Genomic DNA, 17,856 nt, shown 5'->3' on the forward strand with positions numbered 1-17,856 from the left:
TCCATAACACCTCAGCAGTGCCACAGGCTGATTGCCTCCATGCCACGCCGCATTGAAGCAGTCATTCATGCAAAAGGATTCCCGACCAAGTATTGAGTGCATAACTGAACATGATTATTTGAAGGTTGGTGTTTTTTGTATTAAAAACACTTGTCTTTCATTGGTGGGATGAAATATGCTAATTTTTTGGGACAGGCATTTTGGGTTTTCATGAGCTGTATGCCATAATCATCAGTATTAAAACAATTAAAGACCTGGAATATTTCAGTTGGTGTGCAATGAATCTGAAATATATGAAAGTTTCATTTTTATCATTACATTCAGGAAAATAATTACCTTTATCACAATATGCTAATTTTTTGAGAAGGACCTGTAGTCTGCTTTGTGGATGCCCTATGTTCTTGTTTATAACAGAGAAAAAACAGTCTGCTGGAGGTGGATGTGATACTGAACCTTTATGGCCAGCAATGTCATGGTATGCTGACATAATCCTTCTGCTGGCAGCAGACCCCTGGCAGCCTGTCCATTGGGATCTCTTCACTCATTTAATCCACACCCAAAACTGTGGAAGGTGCATGCCTACCTGCTAAAAGGTACTGCTTCTTAGCTAAAGGCCTCCCATTGCTGTGATGGTGACAGTCCACAGCTCAAGAGTCTGCTCCACTAGAAGCCTTGCTTACAAATGGCAAGCCTTTAAGCAGTGGTGTTTGTGTGTGTGTGTGTGTGTGTGTGTGTGTGTGTGTGTGTGTGTGTGTGTGTGAACTGACTGAAAGGAAGCTTAAGAGTATGCAAATAACTTCTGTTCCCTGAAGAAGAGGAATGAGGTATAACACGTGGTTGCCCTGCTGCTCTACTGGGCTCTGAAGAATGGCTATCAAACTGAGAAATGATGGTGAGGATGGACAGGTAGTGTAGGCAGGGTCTGTCACTTGTCAACATGCCACTTGCCTAAAGGGGTCTTTGGTCAGGACATGTGGGGCATGATATCCTATAATTCATGAGTTGTATCTTGTTGTTCTTCAGGGAATGGCAGTTATATCCAAAACATTTTTTCTTTGGAGTGGTTGTGATGTGGTCGTGCTTTCAAATACCACAGTCTTTTATGTTTGATTATTTATGTCTGATATTTCTTCACAGCTAGACTTAGGGATGATCATTATCTGCTGTAGAAAGGGCACAATTCCCAAACCACATATTTTCAAAATCTACAGTCAGCAAAACTTACAGGGAACAATGTCCTTGTATCGGTTCTTCTTGATGTTTTCCTGCTTTTCTGCTGTCTTGGTGGAGAACGTCTTGTCAATGCGATACTTTGTTGACTGTGTTTTTAACTTCTGCAAAACACAAAATTAAAAAAAAATTGTTGTACTTTGTAAGTGCAATGTCATTATTATATGCACTGTAAGTGTAAAATTGTGAGCTGACTTTTGCAATCGTACATAAATATAATGGAAATGCTAATAGTTACACAGTAACATGTTCTTACATTTTATACCACTACTGTTACACATTACAATGCCCCAAATTAAGGGAGTGCAAACAAGAACAAAAAGGATAAAAAGTACATGTAGTTCTAATTTTTTTTTTTCATTTATTCAACCTTTATTTAAACAGATAAATCACATTGAGCCTCGAAGACTCATTTACAAGTGAGACCTGTTCCTGTTTGGACAGACAAAAACAGTGGTTAACTGGACACATGTAGGAATTGGAGGCGAAAAAAATTCCTATCAGACTTTTTTATTGGCTGAGAAAAACCCCTAATATTGAAAAAACACTTTGTACAAACAAGCACATATTTACGTAGACATTCTGCAGAGCAGAGCAGGAAGAAGGAAGAGACGAGACCGGTCAACAACGCCTACAGATGCTCTCGAGGTCACTGTAATCAGTCAATGTCCTCTAGTGAGATCCATAAACATTCTCGACGTATGTTAAGAAATGGCCAAGGATAACTTCTATAAGAATCCAGAGTCCTGAAATGATGACAAAGTTTTTTCAGCGGGGTTTCATCTGGTTATCAGTTGGAAATTCCTCAGGGAGGGGGTGGTGAGCGTCAGATCACATTTTCTCCAGGCGACTTTAGATAACATGGCCTTCAAGGACAACCAAGGCGACCAAAATTTAGATAAACGCACAGTTGTTTTGGGGACAGGCAGAACTTAATGACATCAACCTTGAGTCTGTGTTGGTCCACTCGGTTCCGAAATGTCCAAATTAACATGGCCAACACCGATGGAAACGTGTCCGAGTAAAAATCCCCAAGATCTGATCCATTCAGCCCAAAGCATTTGAGTCCGGGTACTCCAGACATGAACCAAGCCATCAAAAAGGCAAGCAGCGTGATCGGGTCCAAATTTGTTGCTGACGACTTCCTTGATTGTAGATAAAACCAGCACCAGCTGAATCCAAAAAGCAGGAACCAGTTATCGAAAATCCAATTAAATATGCGTCCTTAAAATCCACAGATGGCAGCAGAGATAGACACATCATCAAGTTTTCCAGTCGATGAGATCTCCAGCTGCGTACGTGCCAACAGGGTAAATCGGCTTGCCCAAAGCCCGTCTTCTCTTTGAAGAAATGTTGTAAATTGAGATGAGGGACCAACTGGTCAAAACAAGTCCATAATTATGGTTCGGAAGAAATGCAAGAGAGTCTCACAGCAATTTCACAGACAGACAGAGCAGCAAAGCAAAGCGAAGAGGGAGGGAGAGAAGCATCCGATCTCGTGGGGAGCGAGTGGTGAAGTGCTTCAGTAATGCCACTGTAATACATTTTAGGCAAGGGAAAGAACGAAATTAGCTAACGGGAAGCTGAAGTTGATAAAATCTATAGAATTGAAAGAGAACCAGTAGTAGAATATGTAGAATATTTTACTTATCTCGTGCAAAATACATTATTTATTTGAAACAAGAAAATAACTTGTTTACAGAAGATAATACTAAAAAGGTCAAAATTACTCAAGCCGATTTTCACAGTACCTAGAGTACCTATTTTCAGACAACCTTTTATTTTTAACAACTAGATTTTAACATGTTTTTTCTGCACAAGTTTGTTGAGTAGTTTGAACTACAGAAAGCTACATAATCTCAAAAATCATCCAGAGCTCCTTCCACAACCCAGTGGTGCAGAGAAACCAGCCTCTTGTTCAATGGGAGTGAAGTCCAAAATTTTTAGTCTTTAACTAAGGTTGTTTTCACACCTGATAGTCCGGTAGACTCTGTTCAACTGGGGACCAATTTTCATAACATTTGTTTACATTTTCAGCTGGTGCAGTTCACATTCACACTGTACTGAGTCAATCGAGCAAACCTGTTCCCCCCTTGCCTGTGGTGGGGCTGCACCAAGAACTACTGAAGGAAATGACACAAAAACCTCTGAAGAAGACACTTCTTCTTCTGGAAATAAAAACAAAAATGGAGTGGCGTCAAATTTTAGTGGTTTTAGGATTTCTGTTTTGTCTGTGGCACATGTGCCAAACAAACATTTTTCAACAATGTACTCAGCATCTTTTTCACACAAGGCAGCTGAATGAGGCATGAGAAATGTGCGTTTGTTTTGGTTGTATTTACACAGAATGCCATGCGCTATAGTCCACTTCCTGCCTTTGGAGAGGTCTCCAGTCCACTTGCATTCACACTGCATTTGAACCGCTTTAGAGTTCACGTCAACTGAACTGAGACCTAGATATTCAGGGTGCATACACACCAGTCCTGTTATCCCAAACTCTAGCCTCATATGGAGCCGTCAGTCGCCTTGTGTGAAAAACAACATTCTCCATGGTCTTCTGCCTCATCTTCCCCTCATGCTGAGTCCATTGTTGAAAAATGACAAAACAGAACTCCTAAAACTGCTAAAAATTGACACCACTCCATTTTTGTTTTTATTTCCAGAAGAAGAAGAAGAAGAAGAAGAAGAAGAAGTGTCTTCTTCAGAGACATTTTTTGTTGTTTCTTTCAGTAGTTCTTGGTGCAGCGCCACCACAGGCGAGTGGGGAAACAGGTTGGTTCAAACAAGTTGGCTCGACTGCACAGTGCTGTGTGAATGCAAATGCAACAGCTAAAATGTAAACAAAATGCTATGAATATTGGTCCTTATTGTGCTTCAAGGGGAGTCAGATTATATTTACCATATTTCTCAACTTTTGGGACAAGCTTGGTCTCCTTCCCCATCAGTGAAGTAATTTACATTGTTACTTTAGCCAAAGATCAGGTTAGTATGTGCTTTAGCAATCTGATCTATAGTTGTCTGATTGCCAAATCAGCAATGAGCCAGTCCCTTACAGCACCTTTTTGCAGGTGGTGGTTCTACAGGAGGGTGGTCCCATGTGGCTCATTCAGTCTGTCCGGACAGACTCTATGGGCTAGCCCTAGTTATAGACGATCACTGACAGCTGTCAATTACAGATGTAACCACAGATGCCCTAATGTGGTTCCATTAGAGACACCTCACAACAAAGCTTTACATATTCTTCTTTTGGCTTTTTCCTCTTCAGGGATACAGCAAGTCATCCTCCTCTATCTCATTCTGTCCCTTGTGTCTTCTGTCTTCACTCCAACTGCCTTCATGCCCTCTCTAACTGCATCCATATACTGTATATATTCTGTTTTTTCCCCTGGCAGCTGCATTTCTAACATCTTTCTACCAATATACTCACTGTCGTCCTCTGGACATGTCCAAACCATCTCAGTCTGGCCTGTCTAACTTTTTCTCCCAGTTGTTCAACCTGTGCTGTACCTCTGATGATCGCATTCCTAATCTTATCCATTGTTGTCCTTCCTAAGGAGAACCTCAACATCTTCATTTCTGCCACTTTCAGTTCTGTCTCCTGTCTTTTTGTCAGTGCCACTGTCTCCAGACCAAACAACATAGCCAGTCTCACTACTGTCCTGTAAACTTGTTCTTTACTCTTTGTTGCCACACTTTTGTTGTAAATCACTCCTGAAACTTTTCTCCATCCACTCCATCCTACCTGGACTCTCTTCTTCACCTCTTTACCCCATTCCCCATTTTCCTGGACAGTGGACCCCCAGTGCTTGAAGTCCAGCACCTTTATGTCCTCTGCTCCTTGTAGCCTCACTGTTCCACCACCTCCCTCTCATTTACACACATACTCTGTCTTACTACAGCTGACATTCATTCATCTTATTTCAAACGCATACCTCCACCTCTCTAAGTTCTTTTCCACCCATTCCCTTCTCTCACCACAGATCATAATGTCATCTGCAAACATCATAGTCCACAGGGATTCCTGCCTGACCTCATCTGTTAGGCAGTCCATCACCAGAACAAACAAGAAGGGGCTCATAGCTGATCCTGATGCAATCCCACCCCCTCCTTGAAGCCATTTGTCACTCCTATAGCACATCTCACCACTGTGCTGCTTGTCCTCATAAATGTCCTATACCAGTCCAACATGTCATGTTGTCATCATACATATTCCTGTACCAGTCTATCATGTCCTGCTGTCCTCATACATGTCCTGGACCAGTCTAGCATGTCCTGCTGTCCTTTAATATGTCCTGTACAATACTAACATATGTCTCTGCTATTCCAGATTTCCTCATGCACTACCAAACCTCTTTCCTCGGCACATTTTCATGCTTTTCAACATTTCCCCTACCATTATACAAGTGGGGCGCCCCGTCTACAGAACCGCCCCTCACCCACCCACCAGTTGGCACTGACATAATGCTAAGCAAGCGGCTCCCAAATTGTCATCTCTCATTTAAGTCTAGCTTCCACAACTCTCTCCCAGATCTTCATGTGACTCAACTTAATTCCCCTGTAGTTGCTACAACTCTGTACATCACCCTTGTTTTTAAAATGAGCACCAGAACAGTATACTTGTCCTCCATTCCTCAGGCATTGAAGGCTGCGCAGAAGACTGCTGGAGTCAGTCTCCCCACCATCACATACATCTACACCTCTAGATGCAGGAAGAGGGCCACTTGCATCATGAAGGACCCCACTCACCCAGTGCACACACATTTCCCCCCTCTCCCCTCAGGCAGGAGGTTGAGGAGCATTAAGTGTAGAACCACTAGACTGAGGAACAGCTTCTATCCTGAAACTGTTAAGACTCATGAATCTTTAATCAGGATCATCACTGTGAAAAAAAAATCACTGTAATGCCACTTGATTGTTGATATATGCTGCTGACTATCCATGTTGCTGATCTTATGCGGATTTATTTCATGCTGCTATGTTCGTTCGTACTCATCTGCTTACACAGACTCATGTTCGTGCTGCTGTTGTTCAGCATAATGTTTTTGTAGTATTAGTGCTTATTGTATTCTTAGTACAGATGCACCAATCCACTTTTTTTTTAACTTCCGATCCAATCCCGATACCTAAATCTGGATATTGGCCAATACTGATACCGTCCTGATATAATCATTATTGATTTTATATGAGGCTGTAATAATCTTCTCTCAAGTACAATTTGTACAAATATATGCATGCATGTCCAAAAAGGCAACTTGAGGTAAGTTTTTATTAATGATGGATAAGTTTCAAAGTTAGAATTAATTTCTGCTAACACAAAACATGTTATTTTATTCCTAGCTTTAAAGTGGATATTAAAGTGATTAATTTAAGTTATTGTTTGTTTAAAGTTACTTTTTTTTTTAAATAAGGGGCAGATATAATTTTTTTTCTTTGTTCTGCACTCTTTTCATTCAGTGTTTTCTTTTTGATTAAGTTTTTTTTTGTTTATTTTGTTTCTTTTAAAATGAATGAATAGATGAATAAAATAAAAAATTAAATGGCTTTAAACATCTAAGTTCAAGGCATAAACCAACACAGTTCCTTTAGTATTTTACATTGCTTTATTATGTAGCCGTTTGTTACTTTTTTTAATATATATAATTTTCTTGTAATTCTCAATTCATATGCTTTTTGAATATTTGTCTACTGTTGTACTGATAAATATCTCCTGGAGGGTAAACTATATCTTGGCTACAAGTATTCAACCAGGCTGGGAAATCCTTCGTTTTCTACAACTGATAGCGGTTGGTCATTAATTACGGTGACGTTTAGAAACTTTTTGGTAAACATTCAGGCTCCTTGGCTTCAGTGAGGTCTTTTCAGTCCCAAGCAGGCAGTCTGATTTCGGTCAGCTGCGCTCAGTCTGCTCCTCCTCTGAGACGGGCAGACTGAGCGGGGCGGATTGGGCGCGGCTGGCCGGGGTTGGGCTTTGGGTTGAGCGAGAGGAGCGCACCGCTGAAGCCACAGAGCTCGAGTGTCCAACGTAAAACTAACTTTACCGCAGTTTAATGTGGTGCTATGGCTCTGCAGACATTGCACGTTGCTGTCTTGTTTTGTGCTGTTTCTAGTGTAAAATACTTCCACACAGCGGACATGTTTCGATGAAAAGTTGGTTAGCTGTTAGCCACAGTGCTGCTCACTCGGCCCTCATTTTGTAACTGGCTGCAAACTATGAAATGGATTTCCTGAATGTGAGGCAGGTCTGATTACTGTGTTTCATGAGACACTCCTCCGTTCAGGGAATCCATTCCATAGTTTTTTTTTTTTTTCATTCATTCAACCTTTATTTAAACAGATAAACCACTTCACCACTTGCTCCACACGAGATCGAGTGCTTTCCTCCCTCCCTCTCCGCTTTGCTTTGCTGCTCTGTCTGTCTGTGAAATTGCTGTGAGACTCTCTTGCATTTCTTCCGAACCATAATTATGGACTTGTTTTGACCAGTTGGTCCCTCAACTCAATTGATAACATTTCTTCGAAGAAAAGACAGGCTTTAGGCGAGCCAGTTTGAAGCCAATTTGCAGAGCAGCTGGCAGGGAATCATATTAGGAGATGTTTCAGCAAACACAGACCTGCATCATGGATCAGAAATCTCTGGAGGTTGGATCGGAATAATCCAATACGTAAATTACGTTGGTATTGGGAGCCTGATACCGATACTGGATCGGATCAGCCCATCCCTAATTCTTAGTTTAGCGTATTTCTTAGTTCATATTTTAGATCTTACTATCGTTTTTCTTTGCAATGTATATATATTTTTGGATGCAACTGGGAACCTGTGTACTCAATTTCATTACACCACATGTGGTGCGAACAAAAAATAAAGAAACTTTGACTTTTGACTATGATTTTGATTTTCTCACACCTTAACTATGCCATTGAATATTTGAGTCAAAAACCTCACTGCAATCTCTCCTAGACATTTCCAAACCTCCACTGGTATGTCATCAGGGCCTACTGCGTTCCCCTTCATTATTTTCGGAGATTTCTGGACTTCACCCTCACTAATCTTTCCCACTTCCTGGTCCACAGCTTTTATGACCTCTACTCTTTTTTCCCTATCCTTTTCTTCATTCATTAGCTCCTCAAAGTACTCCTATCTTCCCATCACACCCTCCTTACTCGTTAGAACATTACCATTCCTGTCTTTAACAAGCCTAACATGCTGCACATCCTTTCCAGCCTGATCCCTCTGTCTTGCCAAACTGAACATGTCCTGCTCGCCCTCTTTAGTGTCCAACCTCCCATACAGCTTATCATACGCCTTCTGCTTTGCCTTTGCTACCTCCCTCTTTGCTCTACATTGCATCTCCTTAAATTCCTATCTCCTCTCTTCAGTCCTCTCACTGTCATATTTCTTCTTGGCTAACCTATTTCTTTCAAAAAGGGGGACCGTAGAGTGTGTTCCAACTACAGGGGGATCACGCTTTTAAGCCTCCCTGGTAAGGTCTATTCGGGGGTTGTAGAGAGGAGGGTCCGTCGGATAGTCGAACCTCGGATTCAAGAGGAGCAGTGCCGTTTTCGTCCTGGTCGTGGAACACTGGACCAGCTCTACATACTCAGCAGGGTTCTGGAAGGTGCGTGGGAGTTTGCCAAACCGGTCTACATGTGCTTTGTGGACTTGGAGAAAGCATTCGACTGCGTCCCTCGGGGAACCCTGAGGGGGGTACTCTGGGAGTATGGGGTACCGGGTCCTTTGATACGGGCTGTTAGGTCCCTGTATGAGCGATGTCAGAGCCTGGTCCGCATTGCCAGCAGTAAGTCGGGCTTGTTCCCGGTGAGAGTTGGACTCCGCCAAGGTTGCCCTTTGTCTGCGATTCTGTTCATAACTTTTATGGACAGAATTTCTAGGCACAGCCAAGGTGTTGAGGGGATCCATTTTGGTGGCCTTAGGATTGCGTCTCTGCTTTTTGCAGATGATGTGGTCCTATTGGCTTCATCAGATAGTGATCTACAGCTTTCGCTGGAGCGGTTCGCAGCAGAGTGCGATGCGGCCGGGATGAGGATCAGCTCCTCCAAATCCGAGGCCATGGTCTTGAGCCGGAAAAGGGTAGAGTGCCCTCTCTGGGTCAGGGAGGAGGTCCTGCCCCAAGTAGAGGAGTTCAAGTATCTTGGGGTCTTGTTCACGAATGAGGGAAAAATGGAACGCGAGATCGATAGGCAGATAGGTGCAGTGTCTGCAGTGAAGCGGGCGCTGTACAGGTCTGTCGTGGTGAAGAGAAAGCTGAGTCAAAAGGCGAAGCTCTCAATTTACCGATCGATCTACGTTCCTACCCTCATCTGTGGTCATGAGCTTTGGGTTGTGACCAAAAGAACGGGATCTCGGATACAAGTGGCCGAAATGAGTTTTCTCCGCAGGGTGTCTGGGCTCTCCCTTAGAGATAGGGTGAGAAGCTCGATCATCCGGGAGGGCCTCAGAGTAGAGCCGCTGCTTCTCCACGTCAAGAGGAGCCAGTTGAGGTGGCTCGGGCATCTGGTTAGGATGCCTCCCGGACGCCTCACTGGTGAGGTGTTCCGGACACGTCCCACCGGGAGGAGGCCCAGAGGAAGACCCAGGACACGCAGGAGGGACTATGTTTCTCGGCTGGCCTGGGAACACCTCGGGATTTCCCAGAGGAGCTGGCCCAAGTGGCTGGAGAGAGGGAAGTCTGGGCCTCCCTACTTAGGCTGCTACCCCCGTGACCCGACCCCAGATAAGTGGAAGAAAATGGATGGATGGATGGATGGATAATCTCTTTCTTTGAATGGTGTCCTGCACTTCACTATTCCACCACCAGATTTTGTTATCATCCCTTCTCTGTCCAGATGACACACCAAATACCTTCCTACCTGTCTCTCTAATTACTGTGTAGTAGTCCAGTCATTTGGAAACTCTTACCACCCAGAGCCTTTAACAGCTCCTCTCTGAATTTCTCACAACATTATTTCTTCCTCAGCTTCCACCATTTGGTCGTCTTCTCTGGTTTTACTTTTTTCCTCTTCTTCACAACAACAGTCATTCTACACACAACCACCCGATGTTGTCTGGACATGTTCTCCCCCGCCACAACCTTACAATCCCCTATCTCCTTACGGTTTACTCTTCTATGCAGAATGTAGTCTACCTGCACACTCCTTCCTCCACTCTTATAGGTCACTATGTTCCTCCCCCTTTTGGAAATCAGTGTTGACTACAGACATTTCCATTATTTTGGCAAAATCTGCCACCATCTGTCTTTGATTCCTTTCCTTGACACCAGACCTACCCATCCCTTCCTCATCCCCTTTGTTTCCTTCACCAACATGTCCATTCAGGTCTGCTCCGATCACCACTCTTTCCTCCCTGGGAATATTCTCTATCACTTCATCCAGATTTTTCCAAAATGTATCTTTCTCCTCCACATCATATCCAACCTGTGGAGCATAACCACTGACAACATTTAGCATCAGACCTTCTACTTCTGCCTTCAGACACATCACCCCATCTGATACTCTCTTCACCTCTACTACATTCTTTGTCAACTCCTTCAGGACCACCCTTACTCAATTTTTCTTTCTATCCACACCATGGTAAAACAGTTTAAACCTTGCTCCAATGCTGCGAGCCTTGCTGCCCTTCCACTTGGTATCTTGGACACATAAAACATCTACCTTCCTTCTCTGCATCATGTCAACCAGCTCTCTATCTTTGCCTGTCACTGTCCACAAATCTTAGAGTTGCAACCCTCAGTCCTACAGTCTTGACTTTCCTCTTCTCCCTCATGTCTCCTGACATGTTTCCCTCCCTCCCTCCGTCTTCACAGTGTAATTTTACTACAAATAATTAAAACATTACATTCCAGTGAAGATTTGGACGCAAACATCATTTAAGTCAACATAACATCTCTTTCTCTTCAACCTTAAGTCTTTTAGTTTAAGTAATCTTTTTTCTTTATTGATTCACAGTTTTAACAGTTTAAACCACACAGCAATTTATGCACAACTCTGTTCATGTTTGACATGTCATATTTCCTTAGCAGGTCAGTGACCACAGTGAAAGTTTAATTAGAGGTGAGGGCAGAGACCTAAACAGCTGAGCAACAGTTGAATACAAAGAAAAGGAGAAATGATGAAGGATTTCTGGTCTTTTTTGGTCACGGAAAACCTTGTAATCCTCCAGATGCTGAAGACCTTGAAGCCATGGTTTAAGCTTCAATGACAAATCTCACAGAAGCAAGGTTTTCACTCTGTAGACAAACTAAAGCCCAGATAAAAACTTGCAAGTAAAGCCGGTCACCTTATATTTTTATAACACTAACTAAAGAGGAAATCATACAACGGTCTAGACTCGCTGTTAATTTTGCACATCTGTCTAATTCACAAAACCCTTGGAAAATGAGCTCTGTGCCTTCCACTTGAGCTCTCTATTCACATTTAAATAAATATTATTCTGCTTTCAGAAAAAAAATCTCCAATATTTATGGAGTTTTATGACGTTAACTTCCAGGGCAAAAAAGATGAGACTCTTGAAGACCAGCACTGTTTGCAACATGCATTTAGCATCAAATATGTGTTGTCTTCTGAGAAATTTGAAAAAAGAAAGGAGGTTTAGCAAGCTGCTGCACTGCTGCCTTCACAGAAAAATGGCAGGCGTGTCAAGAAAACAATCCTCTGTTAGTGGTGTCTCAGACATGACTGCATCTACAAATAGAGTGTAAAAACGTGAAATCCTTTTGACGCTGCAGAATACCAAACCTTCTGATTAAAGAACATTTCTAAAGACAGTGCTTCATATCCATAAACCAACAAACAGAACTGAAAGAGATGATTATTGTGGACCCATTGTTCATGTGCCCTCATCAATGCCCTCCTAGTTGGCAGGTATGAAGGTAAGAGGGTTGCAGTCCAACCCTGCATGTGGGGGCAGATTGTGGAGCATGCACCTCACAGTCCAAAAGGAAGTGTATTTTTTAAATGCATTATATAAAAACAAGGTGCAGGGATGATCAAATCACTTATGATTTGGAAATGCCATCCTGAACCTGATTCCTCCCTGATACACTCAGATGTTCGTGTCCTTTTAAAGAGTGCCTCATTTGTTAAAACAAGGAGCTTACTGCAAGGAAACAGTTTTTCTACTTTTGTCGTTTATGTTGTGAAAGATGGTCATGTTTAATTTGTGCTGCGAGGACAACTGTGATCTGTTGTGTTCTGATGAGAACAGAGGTAAAATTACTCACACCTGCTGAACGTGATGGACATGCAGGTGTCAGTATGATGCTATTTACTGTGTTAATATGAAGCTGAGACAGAGCTGATAAAAGACAATAATAATTAGGGAAAGATGGAGCAGATAACACCAGCATAGACGTGTGAGTGAATCTGCCCGAGTACCTGTGTGTGTGGAGGAGTTTAGGATTACAGAGATGCATTAAGGTGTTTTGCAGCAGCTCGCTAAGAAGAAAATGGAAAATAAACCATATATTAGGCTCACAATGAATGCATCTACATTTTGTACAGATTGTGGGACTCTTTAAAGAAATTTTTCAGGTATCTTTGAATTTATGTTATAAATCTTGTTATAAATACTCCTCAACAGTTAGGAGCTCATTTTATGACAAACCTATTATATTAGACAATATTTATAATAAAACCTACTTTTCCAGTGTTTTGCTGCTGGGCCCCAACATTTGAAACATATCAAATGAAACATATCAAATGAAAACAAGCATTTATTAGAAAAACGAGTCAGAAATCAGGTGAGAAATGGCATGAAAATTAAATCAGTTTTGATGTGATACAACCACATATGAAGTAATCAACTTGATCTCATAAGAGGAAATCCACTCTGGGTAGAAAAGCACTTGAACTCATGGCACATCCATTTGTAAGGGACTTATTGAGACACTGGTTTTCTTGTTCAGGGGCCAGAACGGGCCGTTGGAGAGTCTGTTAAATGCTTTGCAGACCATCTGTGCCTCTAACACTACAGAGTGCTTTTTGTCCTTGAAGGAAGTGATGCAACCGAGTCCTTCCTGTGGTGGAATCAATATAACAGCAGAGGCGTGTGAAATGCACAGTGATGTCCTGAGGCGTTTCAGAGTAGCTCATCACTATGGCAGCAAACACATGATGTCAACATGAAGCTTGTGGAGATGGTCTAAGTCTATCAGAGCTCAAATGCATTTGCTTGCAAGTGTTCCTCATTGACATGCTCTTAGTGACAAGTTTCCGAGCAAAGAGGAAGCAGGAAAATAGCACTGAAGCTGTTCCTGCAGCAGTCACTTGATGCTTTTAGACCTTCTTTCATTAATGGCAAGTCCCTTCAGTAAAATATGTAGTTTTATTTGGAAAACCAAACCAAAAACACTATCATCTAAACTGACACTACTTTGTTTCACAGCTGACAACAAAACTTTTAGCAAATAATAAGAATCACAGATGACTTACTGCAAACTCCCCAGCGATGCCATTTGGTGCCTCCTCACCTGCAGCCTCCTGGCTCTCCAGCTGGGGCAGGATGCTCCTCAGAATCCAGGCCTGCTGCTCCATGGTTGGCTGTGTGCTGCCTGGGATGAGGTTCCCCTCACAGGCATGTCAGGTCACAAAGGTCCCTGTCCACAGATCATGGAGGGAGGCCTGTGTTGAGCACTGTGGGTCCTTCTGTTGCTGCACAGCTCACTTCTCTATTGCACTTGTCACATCAAGGAACTGCTGTGACGGAACATATGAACTGTTATAGAGGAAGCAAAAGTCAGCTTACAGGTTCTGTGGTCAGATTAAAAATATAGCCGCGCCTCCTCGGTGTCTCTCACTGGGTCCTAAAGTTACTCGGCTGTTTGACAACATTTAGGAGTGAAACATCCAGAGGCAAAGTGAGCCATGCTTGTCCTCATACAAACAGCAGATCTGACAAAAAGTCAGTGAGCAGAGCAGGCAGTTCAGCTCGTTAGACAACATTCAGGTCACAGCAGGAGGGGTAACTGTGGAGAAACTGGTAGAAGAATGGCCTGAAAGTCCTGACACTAACAAACCCTGTGAGACACAAAAGACAGTTTAGCTGTTAGGAAATACTCATTACAAGAACATCCAAACAGTTTGCAGTTTAACAGTATGAAGAATGAAGAAAAGCTTGTTATGATCATTCAGCCTAGTGTACACTTATATGTGTGAATACAAGGGGACATGTGAATTTTTTTTCCTACTTTCAGTTAAATATCTATAAAGACTTGTCAATATTATGAATGGACAGACATATGACCACATATGTTCATATTTCTTTCAACTCCATTTTGTTCATTTGATCATTATTATTAAAGTAATACTTATTTTAGGCCTGTTGACTGAATTTATGTAATTTAGGATTTTACCAAATTTGCTTACTTGATGCAACTCCGTTTTCTTATAAAGGCTCTGAATAAATGCTGACTGATCACTGTATTGGAGGTTTTTTTTTTTTTTTTTATCAAGCATCATCTTAAAGAGGTTATGAGGAAATAATAAGTATATGCATTATTTACCTGCCACTGCTCCAATAAGACTCAGGCCTGCTAGATGAGACAGTGAAGAAGTTCTAACGTTTTCTCATCAGCACAGGGACATCTAGTGGCTTTGTGGCAAACTTAAAAAAAACTATCAGAATATAACCTTGGTAGCATTTAGTGATCAGCAGGATTTGACAAAATTATCAGTTCACTTTTAAAGTTATAGAGAAAAAGAAACATTTTATGTTATTTTTGGATTACAGTATAATAAATAATAATAATAATGAGAATTTAAAAAATTATGGTAGGTTATACTAGGACTTAAACAGGTATAATTTCAAAATATCACCACGAATTACAGTAGGACATTTATTATTTATCCTGAACTAAAGCAAGTTTTTAAAATAAAACATGATATGTAAAAACTACAGGAACACCCCATAACTCAAGGCCTGTAAAACCATGTTCTACAGCAACAAAATTAATTGAGTTTTATTAAGTCTCAGCTCTAAAACATAGATTTGTCAAATTTATTCACTTTAAAGTGTTTCAGTTTATTAGGAACTGCAGGTATTTGTATCTGTACTGTTCTCTTTATAGTCTTTCCTCCATGACTTACTTGAACTGGGTCATTACACCTTTTCTTTCTCATTCTATTGTAAAGTTGCTGCTTTGTTTAGGATCATAGTTCTGTTCAGTGACCCAGTTTGGGTCCAGTTTCACTTATGGGACAGATGGCCTCACAACTGACTCTAGGATACTTTGGTATACAGAAGATTTTATACTTAACATAAAGGCAACAAGGTGTCTAGAGCCCTAAACTATGAAGCAACTATTCCTAACACCAAGATATTAAAGCTGGATATCAGGCTGGTAATTTGAACCAGGTTTACAAAATCTACTGAGGAATCTTAATCCAGGGTTTTTACATAAAATGGGTGGTGTTGTCATTAGGATGGCCACAGGATATGTATATGCAGAAAGTGCAGACAATAATAAATTATAAATATGTGGAATTTAAAATTGTAATTCAAGCCAATATCTCATGGTGACATCTTTGTGTTTTATAGATGTTGGAGATTCAACAACATTGCTGCCAACACCACCTATCTGGTGGCGTGTCAGTGGTAAATAACACTTATCTTGGATCTCTAGTTCCAGTCGAAGGACAAATGCTGTCAAAAGAAAACCTTTTTGTCCTGCTGGACAGCAAAGTTTTATCCTGGTCTCAACTCTCTGAAATACTCAAGAATTTGTCTATACTTGCTCCATCCATCTTTCCTTCAACTCTGAACAGTTTCCCAGTCCTTGCTGATAAAATAAAGAAAGAAATCCAATCCCCACAACACGATGCTGCTACCACCATTGTTTGGCTGGCCGGTGAGCTGAGAAGGTGGTTTGTTTGTATATATTAACAGATCGTGGCGCTGCGACATGGCAGTTGTATCCAGTTCACCACACTGACTGTGAAATGCCGACCCTTCTACCTGCCTGGAGCTGACAGCAGTTTTCATTACAGCTGTTTATGTACAGTACCACCAAGCGCTGACATGAATGAGACAATGGCAGTATTCTACATCACTGAGCAGCAGATGGAACAACCTGATGAGATCTTAGCTGGAGAATTCAATCAGGCAAGTTTGACATTGGTTTAGCCAAAATTCTACCAGCATGTGAATATTACAACCAGAGGGAAGAGGCACCACGACGGTGCGATGATTTCCCCTTGATTGAACCGTTTTGACATTTAGTTTTGAACTGTTTGTCCAGGTTTTTTCCCCATCACATTTATTAACCTTTATTAACCAGGCAAACCCTACTGAGATCACAGATCTCTTTTGCGAGGAAGGCCTGGGCCTGAAGGCAGCCTAACATGCATGTTATTGATCTGTGGGACGAAACCAGAGTCCCAGGAGAAAACCCACACAAGCACGAGAAGAACACGCAAACTGCACACAGAAAGACCTCAGATCCAACTGGGGATTGAACCCAAGACCTTCTTGCTGTGAGACGAGTGCTATAACCACTGATCTGTCGTGCTGCCCTTTTCCATCACATGCATAAAGCATCATTACTTGCAAGGATTGATATTGAAAATGTAACAAAAAATTAATGAACGGGGGGTTGTTAGAGAATTTTCAGTCAAAGGTTATTAATATTTTTGTTGTGGCTGAGAACATTTTCCCCTCTGCCCTGAAAACAAGCAGCTCAATTGTCTCCCACTCTTTTATGTCGAACTGAAGGCCTACTGGTGACGTCTCCTTGATGCCTGTGAACCATATGTTTGTGCAGACAGAGTGTTGTGATGAGACATGCTGCAGCTGGTTTCAAAGACGACCACTGAACTCCATTGAACCCCGCTGAGAATGTTATAAAAGTCAGCAGATAACACTGTCCGCGGCTCATTTCTGTGACGTGTCTTCATGCTTATTCATTTATGTATGTGCAGCCCACCTTTACCCTCGGTACTAGTTCAGGGCATACAGACTCTGGTCCCAGTTCAGGTGAAGAGAAAAACCAAACGATGTTCTAAGGTGGTGATGCAATCATCCTTCTGCTGGTCCAGGGTTTAACTCCAATGGGCAATGTCCAGGAGTAGGAAAGAAAAATATATATAATCCAAAGGCACTCTTCTGGCAGTCAATAAACACTCCAGTTATGACTAATCTTCACATCCAGGTCGAACTGATGAAGAGGCAGTCTCGTCAGTAAACTGAACAAGCTAAACTAGGATTCCTGTGCAGCATTCACTTGCCTATAGAATGCTAAATGTTCAATGTTAAACTGTCTCAAAGTGCAAAAAAACCCAAAAAAAATGCAGAACAAACTTCAAGCTGAAATATCCTGATGCATGCTCAATAATCCAGGTAGAAAAATCTAAAAAAGTTAAATCTGGTCCTCTGGACATTCAAAAAAAAAAACCCAAAAAAACCAAAGCAAATCAACAAAAAATGTAGAAACGTTTCGTCTCTCATCCGAGAGACTTCCTCAGTCTGAGGAGCTGTATTCAGCTCAGTCTCTTAAATAGCACCTTCTCAGAGTGGATCAACCAGTTTGCTGCTGACAACCAAAACCAGCTGATCACATGCTCAAGAAGGACCATCAGCCTAACAATGGATCATTAGCACACTGATGGCTGTTTACT

At 41.7% G+C, this 17,856-nt stretch overlaps 1 protein-coding gene across 1 annotated transcript in view; it reads right to left on the reverse strand.

Moving 5' to 3' along the window:
- Positions 1-17,856, reverse strand: part of ptpn22 (protein tyrosine phosphatase non-receptor type 22) — a 63,771-nt gene that overhangs the window by 40,941 nt on the left and 4,974 nt on the right. The window contains exons 2-3 of the mRNA XM_037683807.1: positions 13,678-13,812; positions 1,226-1,334 (exon numbers count right to left, since the gene is read on the reverse strand). Of these exons, the coding sequence (XP_037539735.1) occupies positions 1,226-1,334; positions 13,678-13,812 (244 nt within the window). The remainder of the gene's footprint in view (positions 1-1,225; positions 1,335-13,677; positions 13,813-17,856) is intronic.

Source organism: Nematolebias whitei, chromosome 11 (genome assembly GCF_014905685.2).
Source record: "Nematolebias whitei isolate Nwh7 chromosome 11, NemWhi1, whole genome shotgun sequence".
Taxonomy (NCBI): Eukaryota; Metazoa; Chordata; class Actinopteri; order Cyprinodontiformes; family Rivulidae; genus Nematolebias; species Nematolebias whitei.